The following is an 18,501-nucleotide window of genomic DNA, read 5'->3' as shown; positions in this document are numbered from 1 at the left end:
TGGGGAAGAAGGAAAATAGTTGAACAGTATTTCATGGGACAAAGGCGGATAGGTATAGGAATGTATGAGTGACTTGTGAATTACTTTCAATGCAAAAATACCAGTTAAAAAAATCCAGTTAGTGTTTTGTTGTTTATTAGAATATTTATTGAAAACTTAACATGTGCCAAACAGTGGGGATACATGATACAGAAGGGATTGTCACTGCATCTGAGGATTTAATAGTCTAATGGATGTGGCAGATGTGTAAACTAGTGGTTAGTGCTAGGCTAGAGGTAAGAACCAGTGTTACGGGCTCACAAAGGAAAGAACAAGTTAACACTCTACTTAAGCTGAGTGTTGAGTAGGAGTTTGCCCAGGCACGAAGGTATAGAACAATATTGTATATTTGATAAGCAGCGAATTCAGTACAAAATGATGTGAATAAAACATGGAAACTTCCAAGTATGGAAAATAATAAGATATAAGCCAAAATGAGTAATTGAGAGCATGTTGTGAAGAGCTTTGAACACTGGTTTCCATTAGGATTGTATTCAACTGCATGTATCAAAATCCCTTCAGAGTGGCTTAAACCAAACAGGATTTTATCATCTCATAAAACATTCAGAAATAAGAAGTCCAGGACTGGTGCACTATCTCTACAATGTAATCAGTGACCTAGGCCCCTGGCATATTTATAATTTACCATCCTTAGTTTGTCAATTTCATTTGCATGCTTAGTGCTTTATGGTTACAAAATGCTTGCTTCATCTTTAGCCTTATATTTTAGAAAAGGGTAGTGCTTATATCAGGAAAGCACAGACGTCCCCAGAGATTCCTTTAAAACTTCTGCCAGATTTGTCACATGGTTTTTCTAGCTGCAAGAGAATCTGGGAAGACATGAAATTAATTGGGTTTGTAACTGCCTCAAACAAAATTAGAGGAGAATGAATATTGGCACAACTAGCAGTGTGTGCCGTAGCTAGGCCAAGTAAGCTCAGATTTTATTTTAGTGGTGATAAGGAGTTTACTTTGAAGGGAATGAAAAATAAAATAGTTAAAGATATTTTCGGAAAACTAATGTTGTATTGATATGCAGGGAGTTTGGGCAAAACAGTTACCATATAGTTGGTCTTTGTATGAATGAAGATGCTTAGACTAAAACTATAAAGAAAATGGGAATAGCCCTGGCTGGTGTGACTCGGTTATAGGATTGTCCTGTAGACCAAGAGGTCCTGGGCTCAGCTCCCAGTTCAGGGCACATAACCCAGGCTGTGGGTTTGAGTAAAGCAATGAAAAAAAATATTCTCAGGTAAGGATTAAAACAAATGGGCATTAAGAGACTTTGTGAAATAAGAATCATTAGTGCCTGGTGGTATTGAACAGGCAGATTGAGGATATAGGAAGGATTGGAGTACTCTGGATGAGTAGGAAATATATTGATAATTTTGAAAAGATGGTTTAATTTTAGAGGGTAGCCTGCCCCAGAGAGGTAAGTAGATATCAGAGCACTAAAGCCAGCTTTTCCCTTGGACATATGCCAAAACTCAACTGGGCTTTGGTTCATCAACCAAAAAGTGAGAGAAATAGAAGTCAAGACTCAGAGGATATGGAAGTTGTGAATTCTTAGAGCAGCTGCTCTACACATTAAATAGGGACCCCAAAGTTCTGTACCAGAAGAGCTAAGCCTGCTTCCCTTCCTCCAGACTCCAGGGTACTGTAGAAGCAGCTGCATTAGCATTGCGCAGAGTAGAAGATAAAAGGCAAAAAACACACATCCCTGCAAAGTTGTGGCTACCACCCAGACCTCCTGCAGGGAATCTCAGTGAATCTGGTGTAGGTAGTGCCCTCTGGGAACCTAGCAGAAGGGAACATATTAAGCTTCTCTGAAAAGGGACATACTCATCCTGACTTCAGGAAATCAGTCTCTTTACAAAGAATTTCCAAGGGCAGTAACCACTGTCGTAAACAACCAGGGCACACAAGGTAGCATGGCAGACAGAGAACCAATGGGGGGGGGGGGGGCAGGCAGCAGAAATAAATCTGCATAGCCAGTTGGCATAGTTTTCACACACAGATATAAAACACACATGCTTACTGCGTTTAACAAACAAGCTTGAACAATAATTGCAGAGAGCAGTAAACTAAAAAGTAATATAGAAGATTTGAGAAAATACCAAATAGGACTTATAGAAAAGAAAGTGACCAAAATAAAAAACTCATTCAGCATTTTGGCAGCAGATTGGACTTTGCAGAAAAGAGAATTGGTAAATCAGAAGACAAATTAGAAGAGACTGTTAAGATTCTCCAGAACCAAGAGGAGAGATATAGGTAGATAGAGATTTATTAGTAGGGATTCAGTGACATGATATGGAGGGTGAGAAGTCCCACAATTTGACATCTGCTGGCTAGAGGCCCAGGAAAGCTGGTGGTATAGTTCCAGTCCAGACCCAAAGGCCTGAGAACCAGGAGAGCAGAGAGCCAAGAGCAGGAAAAAATGGGTGGTGGATGGATATCTCAGCTCAAGCATAGCAAGCAAATTTGCCGTCCTTGCACCTTTTGTTCTGTTTGGTCAGCGGATGGGATGATACGCATCTGCGTTGTCGAGGCTGATTTTTACTTTGTCTGTGGATTCAAATGCTAAGCTCTTCCAGAAACACCCTCACAGACACACCCAGGAGTAAAGTTTTACCAGCTCTCTAGGTATCCCTTAGCCCAGTCAAGCTGATACATAAAATTAACCACCAAAGTGGCAGTGATAGAGACTACAGTGGAGAAGATAAGGGTTATCATAAGATGTCAGCATGCAATGAAAATATCTTCCCAGAATGAAGGTGAAAGAATTATCAAAGAAACAAAAAACAATTTGGCAAATTATCACTAAAGAAACTTCTGAAGTGTAGTACATATATACACTAGGACATCACTCAGCCATTAAAAAGAATTAAATCTTGCCATATGCAACAATATAGAGGAACCTACATGGTATTATGGTAAGTGAAATAAGTCAAACAAATACCATATGATTTCACTTACATTGGAATCTAAAGACAAACGAACAAACAAAAGAGAAACAAACTCATAGATACCGAGAACAAATTGATGGTTGTGAGATAGGAGCAGGGTTAGGGGAACAGGTGAAAAGTGGATTAAGGACTACAAATTGGCAGTTATAAAATAGCACAGGGAGTGATTATAGTCAGTCGTCGGCAGCCGTCCGTCTCGAGAGACGATGGTGTAGCTTCTTAAGAGTCTATCTGCACCGCCGAGAATGGTTGTGCAGTCCGACTCGGGAGTGACACGGTATCTGTCTCCTCCCGTGTTGAATCGACATCTTGCGATGACGCTGAAGCTACAGAGCCTGGGCAGGGTGATATGGAGGGTCTGCTGTTGCCCATGCAGCAGACCCCCCCTCTCTTCGCAGCTGAAGGGTCCAAGGGAAAGACGGAGTCAATACAGCTTGGCTTCAGGTGCGCCGCAGGAGTTGCCGGTGTTGACTACAACGTCAAACCGCCTTAGGGACTCCGGCTCCGGATTTTCTGTCGGGGTTTACTCCCTTAGCCTTTCCCCTGAAGAGGTATGCCGCAAGGCAGCGGAGGTTTTTTGGAGTCAGAGTTTTCCTTCTCTGATGTACCCTGACTGGAAGATCGAACCAGCGACACTTAGCTCGCAGGCCGACGCTCAATCCACTGAGCTAAACCAGCCAGGGCCAGATTATAGTCAGTAATATTGTAATAACTATGTATGTGTATTTGGCAGATCACTTCACAGGTTACCTAAATGTCTAACCACTATGTTGTACACCTAAAACTAATATTATATAATATTGAATGTCAACTCTAATTGAAAAAATTTTAAGTTTAAAAAGAAAATTCTTAAGGGTGGACTTCAGGGTGAAGTAAAGTAAGCACAGATGAAAGGTCTAATATACAAGTAGGAATGAAGAGCAAAGAAAGGTAAGTATGTGAACAAATGTAGATAAACATTTTTTAAAGATTTTATTTATTTATTTTTAGAGAGAGGGGAAGGAAGGGAGAAAGGGAGAAAGAAAAACCTCAATGTGTGGTTGCTTCTTGGGTGCCCCAACAGGGGACCTGCCTGCAACCCAGGCATGTGCTCTGACTAGGAATTGAACCGGTGACCCTTTGGTTTGCAAGCCAGCACTCAGTTCACTGAGCCACACCAGCCAGGACTATTGTATTATTTTCCATACAAACAACTGTAATCCTACTTTTGCCCCACACTTCATTATCCAGGAGGAAGTAAATGTTTTGTTTAATTTTAGACATTGATAAGTACTGGTCTAATTTCTAAAATAACTAGTAAAAGAAGAATGGGGAAAGATTGTGTGATTTCCAAACTAATAAAAGGGGAGAAATAGAATGATTATTACCACTTATAGTCAACAAACTGATTATGAAGTGTATCAAGAAATGCAAACAGCCAAGAATAGCCGAGATGTTCAGGAAGAAAATGAACAGGATGAGATTTGCTCTGCCTGATACCAAGGTTTATTATAAAGCTATGGTAACTAAAGATTGGCATAATGCAAATACAGACAAGCAGCTGAAACTAGTAGAAAACCTGGAAACAGACCATGTGCTAAGTGCACTGCAGAGAAGAAAAGACAGGCTTTTCATTAAATGTTTTCAATCACAAAATCAACTCCACGTGGATTTTTTAAGAAGACCTAACTGTCGAGGGCAAAATATAAATCTTTTGTTAGATAATTTGAGATAGAGGGGGATTTTGAAAAACAAGATCAAAAAGCCATAACCATAAAGGAAAAGACTAATTAATTTAATTTAATTTAATTTTTAAACTTCTGGTCATCAAAAGAAACCGTAAAAAGAAAAGCCATGGAAGAGAGAAAATATTTGTTACGTGTATCACAGACAAAGGGATTGTATTTGAAATAGAAAAGAAGTCATAATAAGAAGCACACAACTCAATAACAAGACTTGAACAGGCATTTCCCAAAAGAGGGGGCTCAATAAATATACAAAAAGATGCTCAACTTCATTAGTAATAAGGGAAATGAAACTCAGACCACAATAAAATATTGCTTCCCACTCACTCAATGGGCAAAAGTTTTAAAATCCAGCAACATCAAGTGTTTGTAAGGATGTGGAGCAACGTAACCCTAGTGTAAATTTAGTATAGTCACCTTCTAAAAGAGTTTAGCATTTTCTAATAAAGTCAAAGATAAACTTATCTTATGAACCAGCAATTCCATTCCTGAGCTTAGATATCCTAGAAAAAAACATGCATATATGCCTTCAGTTACTTACACAAGAGTATTCACAGCATCATTGTTCATAATAGCCTGAAACTGTCCAGCCAAAGTAAATAGGTTATGAATGTCACACAACAATTTTTAAACTTCACTTAACTGTAACATGGATAAGTCCACAATATTGAGGGAAAGAAGCAAGACACAAGAATATACACAGTGTGACTATTCATGTAAGTTTACAACCAGACAACACTAAACTACTGTTTATGGTCATTAGTGGACATTTCCTTAAAGGACATGATAGTAAATATTTTAGACTTAACTTCCACGTGGTCTCTGTTGCAGTCTCAGTTACTCCACTTCATTGCAGTGTGATGGTATGTGGTACGTGGCTCTGTTTTGCAAAAATCGATCCCTGGTTCATGGGTGCTTGTATTTGAGATAAAATCACTTTTTAAAGGAAGAGGGACAAGGAAGAAGGAAGGAAATGATAACCATTAAAGACTGGATAATGGTTACCTCTTGGAAGGAGGGGTTTGTGATCAGGGAAGGGTAAACGGGGACTGCTAGGACGCTGGCAGTGTTTTAGTGGGACTTGTGTGGAGGTTCCACTGGTGTTCACTTTATAGCTGTTTTTTTAATTCTGTGGAAAAGTTATATGTACAATAAGTAAAGCTGTGTGCCACAACAACAAAAAAATTTTTTAATAAAAATTTTCACCCTGGCCAGTTTGGGTTGGTTGGAGCATCATCCCATAACTGAAAGGTTGCGGGTTCAATGCCCGGTCTAGGCACATACAATCCCTGGTCCAGACACATACAGGAGGCAACCAATTGATGTTTCTCTCTCACACTGATGTTTCTCTCTTCCCCTTTCTAAAAACCAATGAAAAACAGTGTCTTCAGGTGATGATTAAAAAATTAAATAAGTAAATAAAAATTGTCAATAAACAGATGCTGGTGAGGATGTGAAGAAGTGGAACCCTAGTGCACTGTTGGTTGGAATGCAGACTGGTGCAGCCACTGTGGAAAACAGTGGGATTTCCTCAAAAAACTAAAAATGGAACTGCTTTTTGACCCAGCAATCCCACTTCTGGGAATATGCCCTAAGAACCCCAAAACACCAATGAGAACGAGTATATGCACCTCTACATTCATAGCATTATTTAATAGCCAGGCTCTGGAAACAGCCCTAGCGCCTATTAATAGATGAGTGGATGAAAAAAGCTGTGGTACATTTACACGGTGGAATACGACTCAGCCGTAAAAAAGAAGGAAACCTTACCCTTTGCAACAGCATGGATCGACCTGGGGAGTATTATGCTCAGTGAAATGAGCCAGTCAGAGAAAGACAAGTGCCATACAATCTCCCTTACGTGTGGCATCTATTGAACAAAATAAACTGACGAACAATAGAGCACCAGAGGCATGGATGTATGGAACAGACTGATAGATCTCAGAGGAGAGGAGTGTGGGAGGGACTGAATAAAAGAAGGTGAAGAGAGGAACCGAAGAACATATATGCGTAGCTCATGGACACAGACAGTGTGGCGAAGGCCGGGATGGGGGCGTGCTGGGTGGAGGTGGGCAAACTGGGGGACAGCTGTAATGGTGCTGACAGTGAAAAAGCAGTAAAAATTGTCTGGTTCCTTAAGTAATTGTCATAACATTTAATTTTATGTAAATTTTTATTTACAATTGAATTGCTCTGCTTGTTTCTAAAATTTATATCAAAGAAATACTCCTAAAAGAATTTAAGTAATAATTAAAGGCTGTTGTCTTCTGTACAATTTCTTTTTTAAAATCACATCAACATTTAAAGTAAAATGTTACAAAACACTTTTGATTAATAATTCAGGATATACATACAAATTAGTCTGTTTTTAAAGGCTTGAAGATACAGCTTGCAATTCATGTCCTGGCTTATTTACACCGGAGTGCCAACTGCTGTCTCCTTTCATTGGCAGGCTCAGTCGACGAAGGCGTCGCGGAAGGGCTGCCCACACTTCAGAGCACTTCCAGCGCCAACGCGCACGCGGACGACGACGACCGGTCAGTACTGACACAGTGTGCGGTTTTCTTTTCAGGGCTATGCTTGCAACTCTTAAATTTAAGTATTTTATCTGGAAATTATGTAAGAAGTTTATTGGGACCTCATTTTAGTATTTTTTCAGAGTAACGAGGTAGCATCATGAAATCATAAATCAGACCGCTTATACAACAGTGTTTAGCATTTCCCAAACTGCCCAGTCCCATCACTCAACAGTATCTGTATCGGGCAGGGGTTGGCAAACTATGGACCACAGGCCAATTCCAGCCCACCGACCTTTACTTGTAAATCAGGTTTTATTGGAAGATAGCCATGCTCCTTTCTTATATATTGTCTGTGGACAGCAGAGTTGAGTGAGTGAAACAGAGATCATGAGGTGTGCAAAGCTAAAAATACTTACTATCGTGCCACGGAAAATATTTGTCAAACCCTCCTCCATCTACCCATAATTCCCAGGTCACCTTCAGGTTGGCCCTCCCTGCTTGATATTTCCACACAGATGTATAAGGGGGCATTTCAGACTTGACATGGTCAAGACAGAACTCAGGACTTCTAACTCCCCTTCGAAGCCTGCTCCTCCAGTCTTCCCGCTCTCAGTAAAGGACATCGTCATTCCCCAGTTTCTCAGTCAGTAGCTCCAGAAATTACACTTGTCCTTCCCCTTACTCTGCATTGCCCCTCCCCTTATCTGATCCTTAAGCAAGGCCTCACATCCCTACCCCCAGAGCATAGCCCTTATCGGTTCACTTTTCCTCCGTCTCTGCTACAGCCAGCCCAGCCCAAGTCACCATCTTTTGCCTTGACTACTGCAGTAGCCTTCAGCTGGCCCCTGATTTCATCCTCCCCTTACTCCAGTCATTCTCCATGTAGCAGCTGGAATGATCCTGCTTTTTAGTTATTAAGTCAGGTTATATATGCTGAGCAGTAGATTCTTAAATGTTTCTTATAGATTCACACTTAAAATCTAAACTTCCTAATGCCTTTGAAAGCCCTACATGATGCAATTTCTACCTGACTCCCTTCAGGCCATTCTCTTTGCATAATACGTTTTAGCCATATAGGCCTCCTTTCAGTTCATGGAACATCCTCTATTTGTTTCTCTTTTGGGACCTTTCTGCCACTTAGGGACTTGATTCTCCCTGAAATTTTTTCTCCCCTGGTTTTTCACAGTGTTGGCTCCTTGACCTTCAGTTCACTGTGTAAATGTCAGTTCTCAAGGAAGCTTTTCCTGACCACTAGTCTAAAATAAAGCGGCACTAATCACTATTGGTTCACCCTATTTAAATCTCTGTTCTGAAAATGTTCTTGGTATTATCTGTCTCTGACAATGGAATATAGACTCCACTGAACTAAATCCTCATAGAGCGTCTAGGACAGACTTCAAAACTATTTGCTGAAAACTTGAAGGATTCAAAAACCTCAGACAAGGTTTATTGATCTTGAATAGTTAAACCTGGCAGAGCAGGTTAGTACCAGTCATTTGAAAAAATGAATGAAGGTGTAAACAAATGGAAATGTGCCTAGATTTTTTTATTTCAAACATTAATGAGGTTGTTTGTTCTATACTAGATACTGTGGTAAGTGGTAGAGATATTACAGATGAAATGTGTAGTTCTTGCCCTCAAAAGAGATCACACCAATTTTCAAGGAGTGAGAAGGGTTGAAGATAAGCAGGTAAACACAATCTCTAGTGATCTGCAGAGGGTTCTCTTGCTCTGCATAGGAAGGTACCTAGCTAAACCACTGGTAAAGAGGGCTTCCAGGAGGAGGGGACTTGGCTGCATTTCATAAAGTGACTGAGCGTTATCTAGGCAAAGAAGGTAGGCTAGTAAAGCGGGTTAAATGTACAAAACAGCATTGAGAGAACTATTAGGAGGACCTGCCTGGTATAGGGCATGTTTGGGGAGGATGACAAGACAGGAGACTGGAAAAGTAAACAACCCGGATCATGAGGAATGCTTTACAAAGGGCTTTAGACTTTATTCTGACGATAACTGAACCATTGCAGGAGTTTAAACGGCTGATGGAATCAGGGATCACTGTGAAACAGTAAGAAGGTTGGATTAGAGGGCTGTGGGCTGAAGAGAAGGAATTAGTAGTTCAGCCTTGCATTGCTGAGGTCCTAAATTAAAGCAGTGGCAGGAAGCACAGGATTTGAAAGATTAAAGATACCTGAGGTAAAATTGTTCATGATATTTTCTGTGGCCGTATGACCTTGCTTAAGATGCTGGCCATTCTGTACAATGACATTTTTCACATTGCTGTGAATAAAGCTCGTCATCAAACAGTTAATCAGTTTCAAAACGTCTTTATGTGTTTTTTCTTTTGTCCATTTCAAGTTGTGCGGAAATGTTGATTCAACTTAAAAATCAGAGGCTAGTTGTCTTCTTTGTTCTGCTTTTAGGTTGGAAAATGTTCAGTATCCCTACCAACTCTACATTGCTCCTTCCACCAGCAGCACAGAGCGGCCAAGCCCCAATGGTCCAGACAGACCTTTTCAGTGCCCCACTTGTGGGGTGCGATTCACCCGTATTCAGAACCTGAAACAGCACATGCTCATCCACTCAGGTAATGTCATCTTCCCGTTGTGGTATAAATGAGTACTCTGAAACATTTTACTTTGAAATCCCAGTTAAAAATAGAAAGCAGATGGTTTTGAGTTAACAAAAATATAGAAAGATCTCTAGGAAGTCAAATGAGAACAGATAAGCCTAGGTCTACTGCTGAAATAATACAGTGTCAGAAAGCTATTTCCTTAATACGTTTTCCATAAGCGTAAGTATTCTGATTAAAACTTAGAATGGTGTGTGCATGTGTATAATATGTAAATAAAAAAGATATTGGCCATATTAGGTGTATGTGTGTATTTGAGGTAGAGAGGCACGGCTACAGACTGTAAAACAATGGGATTAAAAGGGTGTGTGTGTGTGTGTGTGTGTGTGTGTGTGTGTGTGTGTGTGTGTGTTCTTGCAACTTCTCTGAGTTTGAAAGTATTTCCAAATAAAAAATTATTTTAAAAATTTAATAATAATACTTTATTTTTAATTCTGCAGTCCTGAATTTCTCTGTGGCCTGGCTAGTTAGTTTTGTAGTCCCTTTAAGTTCAGTGACCACATTCATAAAGGCAACAGAACTCTCGTATGTAAAGCACTGGTCTCTGCTGAGTAAGAAATCTTTGCTGCTGTTTTCAGCTGTGTTGTCCCACTTTCCCCCTCTTTAGATGGGTCTGGTCATCCCTGTGACGAATACCAGTTCCCTAGGACTTTGTTAAGTCAACAGATTATATTCTGAAGGTTTTTAAATCTTTTCACCAAAACTGCGATAATGAATCTAGAGACCATTAATGTAATTTATAATATACATGTTAATTTCTACATATTTTTCCTATCACTATTACATTAAATATCCTAAAATCCAAGTCATCAAATGATAGTTCTGTCATGATCATTAGTTATGTTCAGAGAAATTAGAATTTTTCTTCCATCATTTCTCTCTGAGATAGGGAATGAAGGGTAGCTACTGCTCTTTTTCACATCTTTTCAATATAAAGTTCACAACTTCAAGGAAATAAAACAAGTGTTATATGGAGATTTTTGGTTCTGTTTAAATACTGTAGTTAAATTGTGTTCTGAAGTCTGTAAAGTAAATGACTAGAAGGGTTTTCAGGAATCAATCTGAGTGTGTATTACCTCTCCCCCTCTTGCCTTTCTTTCTTTTTTAAAAAAGCAGTAGTGACTTCATGTGTTCTGTACCTTTTCTGAGATAATGAGTTGGAATTCATTTTTGCAGGTGATATCTGTCTTTTCAAATTATCTATCGCTACAAAATTATAGTTGAGTAATCGGTGAGGTTTATGACCTTTCGCTTCACTTTGTTTTTAGATAATATTTTGGTTCTGCTCTATTTTATAGGAATTAAACCGTTTCAGTGTGACCGCTGCGGAAAAAAGTTCACCCGGGCGTACTCGCTCAAGATGCACCGCCTGAAGCACGAAGGTAAACGCTGTTTCCGGTGCCAGATTTGTAGCGCCACTTTCACTTCCTTCGGGGAGTATAAGCACCACATGAGGGTTTCCCGGCACATTATCCGCAAGCCTCGGATTTACGAGTGCAAAACATGTGGCGCCATGTTCACCAACTCTGGAAATTTAATCGTGCACCTGCGGAGTCTGAACCATGAAGCGTCAGAGCTAGCAAACTACTTCCAGAGCAGGTGAGGCGCACAGCGAGGACCGCACCAGGAACACTGCTTTCTGAACTCTCTTTTCCTGCTTTTGGGGCGGCCTGCTTTGTCTTTCTCAGGCTGCCAGGTAATCAGCCACGTCCCTTTTAAACTCCCGGTGTCCACACTCCGACCTTCTGATCTGAGGAAATTTTACTGAACCTTCTAAGTATATACAATTAGAAATATTATATTTGAAATGAGAAATTTTTTCCTACAGAAGTAGGCTAGTCATCCTCTTGGGTTTCATTTGGGGGTGTGGGGGGTACTTTTTGGTTGGATTTTTGTTTTGTTTTTGATAATATAAGTTTGAAGTAATCCCATAGTGGATTTTAAGTAGACCTTACTGGAAAACTTGCCGTGTCAGATGATACTCAGTGGTATTAGATTGCCACAGACTCTTGGGATGCTACTAAAATTCTTGACCGTTTCTCTCTCTCTCAATTCTATATAAAGGAATATATATAAGAAATTTCAGTAACAGTTATAATAGATATGATTACTTAGATCAAATAGAGTTTTCCTTTTCTTTCAACTTAAAGCTTCCTTCTTTTAATATTAATAGTAGTTTATAATAGAATTACCTTTATGATTTATAGGTTATCCAAGGAAATCAGGTTCTAGTTCTAGCTCTGCCACTAACTGCTGTTATGATTGAATGTGTCACTTTACAGATGAAGAAGCCTGAAAATTAGAAAAAGATCAAATGTAAGCTTTCAAGGTGATTTCTAAGGTCCTTTCTAGATATAAAATTTTGAGTTGTCTACTTTTAATAATCTGTAGGAATGCTCAGTTTCTTATAAAATGAATCTTAAAATCTTATTTCTCAATAAGGTCCAAATATCCCTGCATAGATTGTTTTTCTCTTCAAATCAGACATTCACTTTGTTTAATATAATTATTTCTCATGCTGAGCATCTGGTTATCCTATCACTAAACCTAGATTATACATGTCATAGTAAACATTGTCTGAGACTAAAACAGTGTCCCAGTCACGCACTCCCACCGTCTGTATGTTTCCTACACAGGGCCCCTCTCTCCTCCACTTCACCTGACCCCAGAAGAATTTTTAGAAAATATAACATGACATCTTAAACTGCTTTACAGATGAACAGATTTTATTTTACTAATCCTGACTAATTAAATTATAACTTTATTATGTGTATTGTTGACATTTCTAGTATAACGAAGCAATAAAGATTTAAATGAAGTACCTAAGATAAGACTTATTTCATAATATCTATTGTTTTAACTATAAAAATGCTTACAGTAGAAAATTTAGTAAATATAAAAACATATAAAATATAAGAAATTAAAGCCCTTTTCTGATCTCGCCACTCAGGAGTAATATCTACTGTTGTTAAATTTTTGGTAAATTTTACATTCAGTAATTAAATACTTACAATTTATATCAATAGACTATTAAAACTTTCAATATCACTAAACTAAATAGTCTCTGAGGACTAAAATTAATCTCATAGCATTTATTTCTAAATTCTGATTCAAATATAATTTATTAGTTTTCATATACCAAATCTAATAGAACACATAAGTTTTTTACATTTTCCTAAACAGTAGAGTTTATAGAAGGTCATTTCTGCATAAGGATTTAGCTTCTTAACTATCTTATATTCAGGAAGTAATAAGACTAGGTTGATATTCCTTTTAATAAGTATGTAGTCCAAGAAAGGTTAAGCTAAATAAATTAAGCTAAATAAAATTCAAATGCTCTTTGCTTAACAGCAGCTCTGCTCCATAAAACAAGGACTATTTAGGTGTCCAAGGTTGTCTCACCCACGGCCACTGGGAGAGAGCAATAAACTGTGGTTCTGATGGGTCACTTTGGTTCATATGTAGGACAGTTCAGAGGTTAAATTCCTGAGTTTATCTTCATTCAAGAATTAGAAAAATTTAAAAATCCCATCTTGTTTTACAAACTAGGTCTTTTTTATTGTGTCTTGTTTATTAGTGGGTTAAAAATTAATTCCTGTTTCATCCTTTGCCTCTTATCTAGTGATTTCCTAGTACCGGACTACTTAAACCACGAGCAAGAAGAGACCCTTGTTCAGTATGATCTCGGAGAACACAGTTTTGAAAGCAACTCCTCTGTTCAAATGCCTGTGATTTCACAGGTCTCTTCAACCCAGAATTGCGAAAGCACTTTTCCCATGGGGTCTCTTGGTGGGCTGGCAGAAAAGGAGGAAGAGATGCCAGAGCAGCCAAAGACCAGTGCTTGTGCCGAGGCAACCAGAGATGACCCCCCAAAATCAGAGCTGTCTTCTATAACTATTGAGTAATTTCATGGTTTGGCTTCGTTTTGGTTTTTGGAAAGTGCCTGTGCTTCGTCTTGTACATTTAAATTTAATTTAATTTTTTAGACAAAAAAGGGTTTGGGAGAGAATTTCCCTTTTTACTTTATAAACCCTGCAATTGATGCTTTATTTTTCATAATTGGGAGATTGCTTCTCTAAGTGCACAATAACATGATGTCAAAACATAAACTATAAACTTAAGGAGAACCGGTTGACTTAAAGCATATATCAGTTTCTTCTTCCATTTTTAAAAGTAGGCTAACAAAGGATCATTAGGTAGAGAAGAGATCGGATGAACATGACCTTCCTGAGATGAAAGGTCACCAGAAACCAAGTACTAAAAAGAATTTGACCGATGGCCTGAATAGATGTTGACTCCTGTACACCGGACATTGTACAGTATTTGTAAAGCCTGTTGTTTTGGAAGTATTGATGATAACGCTTTCTTAAGAATTACTAGGGTAAATATTTCTGAAATCCAGCATACTTTTTTTTAAGCTTTGTCATTTTTATTCTGATTTTTCATGGTGAAAATTTGATACTGGGATAGGCATTCCCTGCACCTGTATAGTACTAGTCCTCCAAATAATCCTCTTTCTTCTACAAAAGAAGGCAAAGTACCAGGATTGAGAATAGTCAAGCTGTGCATGAAATGGCCGGGCATGGAGAATGTGGTATGTAAATCCCAGTTCCATAGGAATTTTTTAATACTGTCTTCTGGCCACAGCTGCTGTTTACCTGGTCTTTGAATGCTAATGTCTGACTAATTAGGTCACTGCCTAAATCAGTTTTCCTCCTGCCCTATCAACAGTACTTTCTCCTGCATATGCAGTTGTGATACTATATAAAGGAAAAATATTGGAGAGAGTCTATATTTTATATGTAGGTTTATGTATTGTTGGGGATTTTTTTATTGTGCTGTTTTGGACAACATAAAGAATTCTGTTAAGGCTGTGTTCTTAACCCAACTGAGATTGTTTACAAAAATCCCACATGACAGTGATATATTCTCCTTGTTCCAAAATATTTTTAGACATTGCCAAGGTTATTAAAATCAGTGTAGTTTTTACACAATGTAAGCAATAATGTAAAAGATGAGAAAAGGCTATAAAATGTTGGTCTGTGACTCATAAAACCGAAAACAATTGTTAAGACTAAAGAAAAACTAAAAATGTTAAATTAATGTATATCACCTCTTTTGCTGCTAAAAAATAGGAAACTTTCTGATTTATAGTTGAGATTGATATGATACTCTAGACTGGAGTATTCTTTTCATCTAGCACCATTTTAGGTATCACCTTGATCCTAAATATTCATGATTTATGAATATGATTAGCTCTTTTTCTGTGTATATGCCCAGAGTTTAATAATTACAATTATCTATTAATGCTTAGATCAGAAAAAAAGAAATAAAATTTAGTTTCTTAATTCAACACATAAGATCTGAATTTTGTCCAGATGGTAGATGTTAATAATAAAATATATTTTTAAGTTTTAATGATTTAATTGGTTTTTTTTTTAATTTGCTAATTGTAATTTATTTTATCCCCCACAAATGTAAAGGAAGGGAAAGTAAACTCACTGAAGATTTTTCAGGCTAATTTTCTTTCAGTCCCTTTCTATAGTCTACTGTTCTTAGCTTGTTTCCAACCCCTTGTGTCCTTCATAAACCTGGTGTCACCCCTTTGCTCCCAAGCGTATGTGAATTACCCTCAGAAAAGCCTACATATACAGGTTATGACAGGCTTCTGCCATGTATGCTTCTTTATTGATAGGGTCAACGACTTTCTGCTGCAGACCGGTAGTAAAGTACTGCAGTGTCTCAATGGGAAAGGTCCGGAATTTTTATTTTTAATGTCATATACTTTGAAAACTGTTATGCCTACCAGTAGGTAAATGTCATAGTGAGTGTTTAAATCTCACATGGACGAGACAGAGAATAGGTAATGTGACAGCAGTTGCTGCCCTCGGTTCTAAGAGTTCTTTTAAAAAGAAAGAAAAAGAAGGGAAAAAATAGGGTTAAAGAAATGTGGTAGAATCAGTTGGGAATTTTGCTGGTTGAAAGCATTTTAGCACATCTGCCCTAAGAAGTCTGCAATAAGAAAACCCTGCGCGGCTCGTGCAGCTCTGGGGCATCCTGTGTTCTCAGAAGGTAGAGTTGCCCCCACTGGCTCCTCGTCCCCAGGTGGAAACTTCAGATTTTCATTGGGAATTACAAACTGCACAGTTTTCCAAGTTTTATGAAAAATTTGAATATAGTACTATGTAACTGCATACTTGGTTACTTGTCTGCTCCCCAGATCTTAGCAATAGGGTTAACTAACTAGCATTTACCATAAAATGATATAAAATAAGGCCTTCTTTTCTCTATTTGATGGATGGAGGCTCTGCATTTTTCTTCACACACAGTTTAATGATATTTATTTAGCTTATGAATCTCTTTTAGGAAACTTAAGCTGCAAGGGATAATTGTGTATAGTGTTAATTAGATTTATTTAACTTCATTTAATTAAGGGATGTTTGAATATGTAATTTTCACCAGACTATATGGAAAACATTGCAGACAGATGAAAGCCAGTTACATTATCTCATTCATTAGAAACTATCAGTATAACTAGACATAAAAAATTCCAGTTTAAAATACTTAAGCATAGTTGTCTTAAGGCCCAAGAGGGTAACTGATATTTAAAGGGCTTAAATTTTAGGATGCAAGATAAATTGTCTTTTTAAAACCAAGTATTTTATACAAGAAAAGCATTTATTTTCCATGTTTAAGCTACCAAATAGGTGTGCTGTACTTGAGGAATGAGCAAAGACGCTCGCTGTGATCCTGGGTGTCACGGCCCCTGCCGTCTTTCTTTTCCATTTTTGAGGGTGTATTCTGACAGCAGGTGCATCTAATTCAGAAACAAAGGGATTAATATTCATGGAGTTTTTGTTTGTTTTTTAATTTTAAGTTTTCTGTAAAGGAAAGCAAGTGGAGTTTGTCATGCACAATATATTTAAATGGATTTTTCTTCATTTGAATTTCAATCTTAATTTTTATTTCAAGTAATTAGTCAATCATTTAGTTACATTGCCAGCTTCTGAAGCTCTTGATTTCAGCAAGGCAAAGTATACTAAAATGTTTAAATCTCATTCAGTCTTCCATTTTAACACTTCAGCAACCATCCTGGCTTACATGTTGTGACATAGCCCTTCAGCTTTAAAAACAAACAAAATAACTTTGGTCCTGCTCAAGTATTTTACCGAATGAAACGAACTAGTCAGCACATCTAACGTACTTGCCATTGGTAACGTTGTTACCCCGACTACTGAGCCAGCCTCTCCCTCCGGAGGAGTGTTCCCTGGGGGCCTCTGAAAGCTGCATCGCTCTCGCAGGGTTTTCTTCTCTCTCTTACTGCCTTTTATTCCTGTACTTAATCTGAATAGAGGCCGGTTATCTAGTTAGTGACTTTCATTTGAAGATTCTCAGATCATGTTTTAGTCTCCTTTAGCTTTGCAGCCCCTGAAAACTACATTACTATCCGTGATTTGTACCAGCGCACTACATGGAGAGAATTACTCTTGTTGCTCAATGAATGAACAGTCCTGAAATTCTAATATTTACCTGAAAGGAGTTTGAGGTTTGAGGGGTTGATGAAGAAGAGAATTAGAAACTTTCATGCAGCACTTAACTATTTTCACTCACCTGAAAAATGTGAAGTTATATCTGAAATATATATATCCAAGCGAGAGAGTTTAGTTTTCTAGATGTTAATATTAACTTGGGGGGGGGGGGCTCATAAAGTTCTCTTTGGAAAGACCCAAAGTGGCTAAAAGGTAGTAAATGTGTTTTTTTCACTATAAAGTTATTGACATAAGATGCTTTATTTATAATATATTTAGATTTTGAAAGTTACTGACAGAAGAATATATAGAAGCTTGATTTTTTTTTTCCTGAGCAATGAAGCAAAATTGGAGGAAGCTCTATTATAGTAAACACATCTATGAGGAATATTTATAGCTAAACATAGCCCTACAGTCTTTACAATCATCAAAATTTAAATTAAATAATTTCTTATTTTTTCTATACCTAGTTTTATCTTTCAGTTGCTTGATAGAATATAGTGACAATAGAAAGTCCTCGGGAAGACAAACTTGCAAAGAGCAATAGATGTTCCCATTAAACAATGAAGTGAAATTGAACCGATTTCCAGGTGTAGCTAAGGAGCAGGCACTGTGGCTATTTCACTTTCGGATTGTATGTATGTTGAGATTTATTAATGGAAAGTTAAATCTGTCAGATTATGGGATGAAGGCTCTTGGTGACATCATGGTACTTTTTTTTTTTTACTTCATAGTAAACTACAATTAGATATTTTCACTGTCATAGTGATTATATTTTTATGATAGAAAAAAAATAACAGATCCGTGTCTTTATGCCATTACAAATAGCCTCTGCACAGATGTAAGGCAACATTACTGGAATCTCATTTGGCAGCGACCGAGAAATGAGACAGCCTGGCGGGTTAGTACGTTAGCGCGGTGCGCTCCCTCTGGGGCACCCGGCGCTCAGCTGACACCAGGTTCCTGTTTACATGGTAGTTTACAAAGAACTTAAGAGTTCAGAGCATTGATAGCAAACAAAAACTTTTCAAATTTTTTTAAATCATTTTTTAAATTTCAGTTTGAAGTGCCTGGTTTATAAAATCAAAATTTTTT

At 37.9% G+C, this 18,501-nt stretch overlaps 1 protein-coding gene across 1 annotated transcript in view; it reads left to right on the top strand.

Annotated features, from left to right (window-relative positions):
• Positions 1-15,113, top strand: part of ZBTB44 (zinc finger and BTB domain containing 44) — a 39,599-nt gene extending 24,486 nt beyond the window's left edge. The window contains exons 3-6 of the mRNA XM_090291479.1: positions 7,182-7,266; positions 9,669-9,832; positions 11,176-11,476; positions 13,500-15,113. Coding sequence (XP_090147605.1) covers positions 7,182-7,266; positions 9,669-9,832; positions 11,176-11,476; positions 13,500-13,782 — 833 coding nt within the window. The 3' untranslated portion in view covers positions 13,783-15,113. The remainder of the gene's footprint in view (positions 1-7,181; positions 7,267-9,668; positions 9,833-11,175; positions 11,477-13,499) is intronic.
• Positions 15,114-18,501: the final 3,388 nt, after the last annotated feature.

The sequence above is a fragment of the Furipterus horrens genome, unplaced genomic scaffold, assembly GCF_987537825.1.
Source record: "Furipterus horrens unplaced genomic scaffold, mFurHor1.1.pri manual_scaffold_11, whole genome shotgun sequence".
Taxonomy (NCBI): Eukaryota; Metazoa; Chordata; class Mammalia; order Chiroptera; family Furipteridae; genus Furipterus; species Furipterus horrens.
Note: the sequence above shows the minus strand (reverse complement) of the source record. Positions and strands in the feature narration are given on the sequence as shown.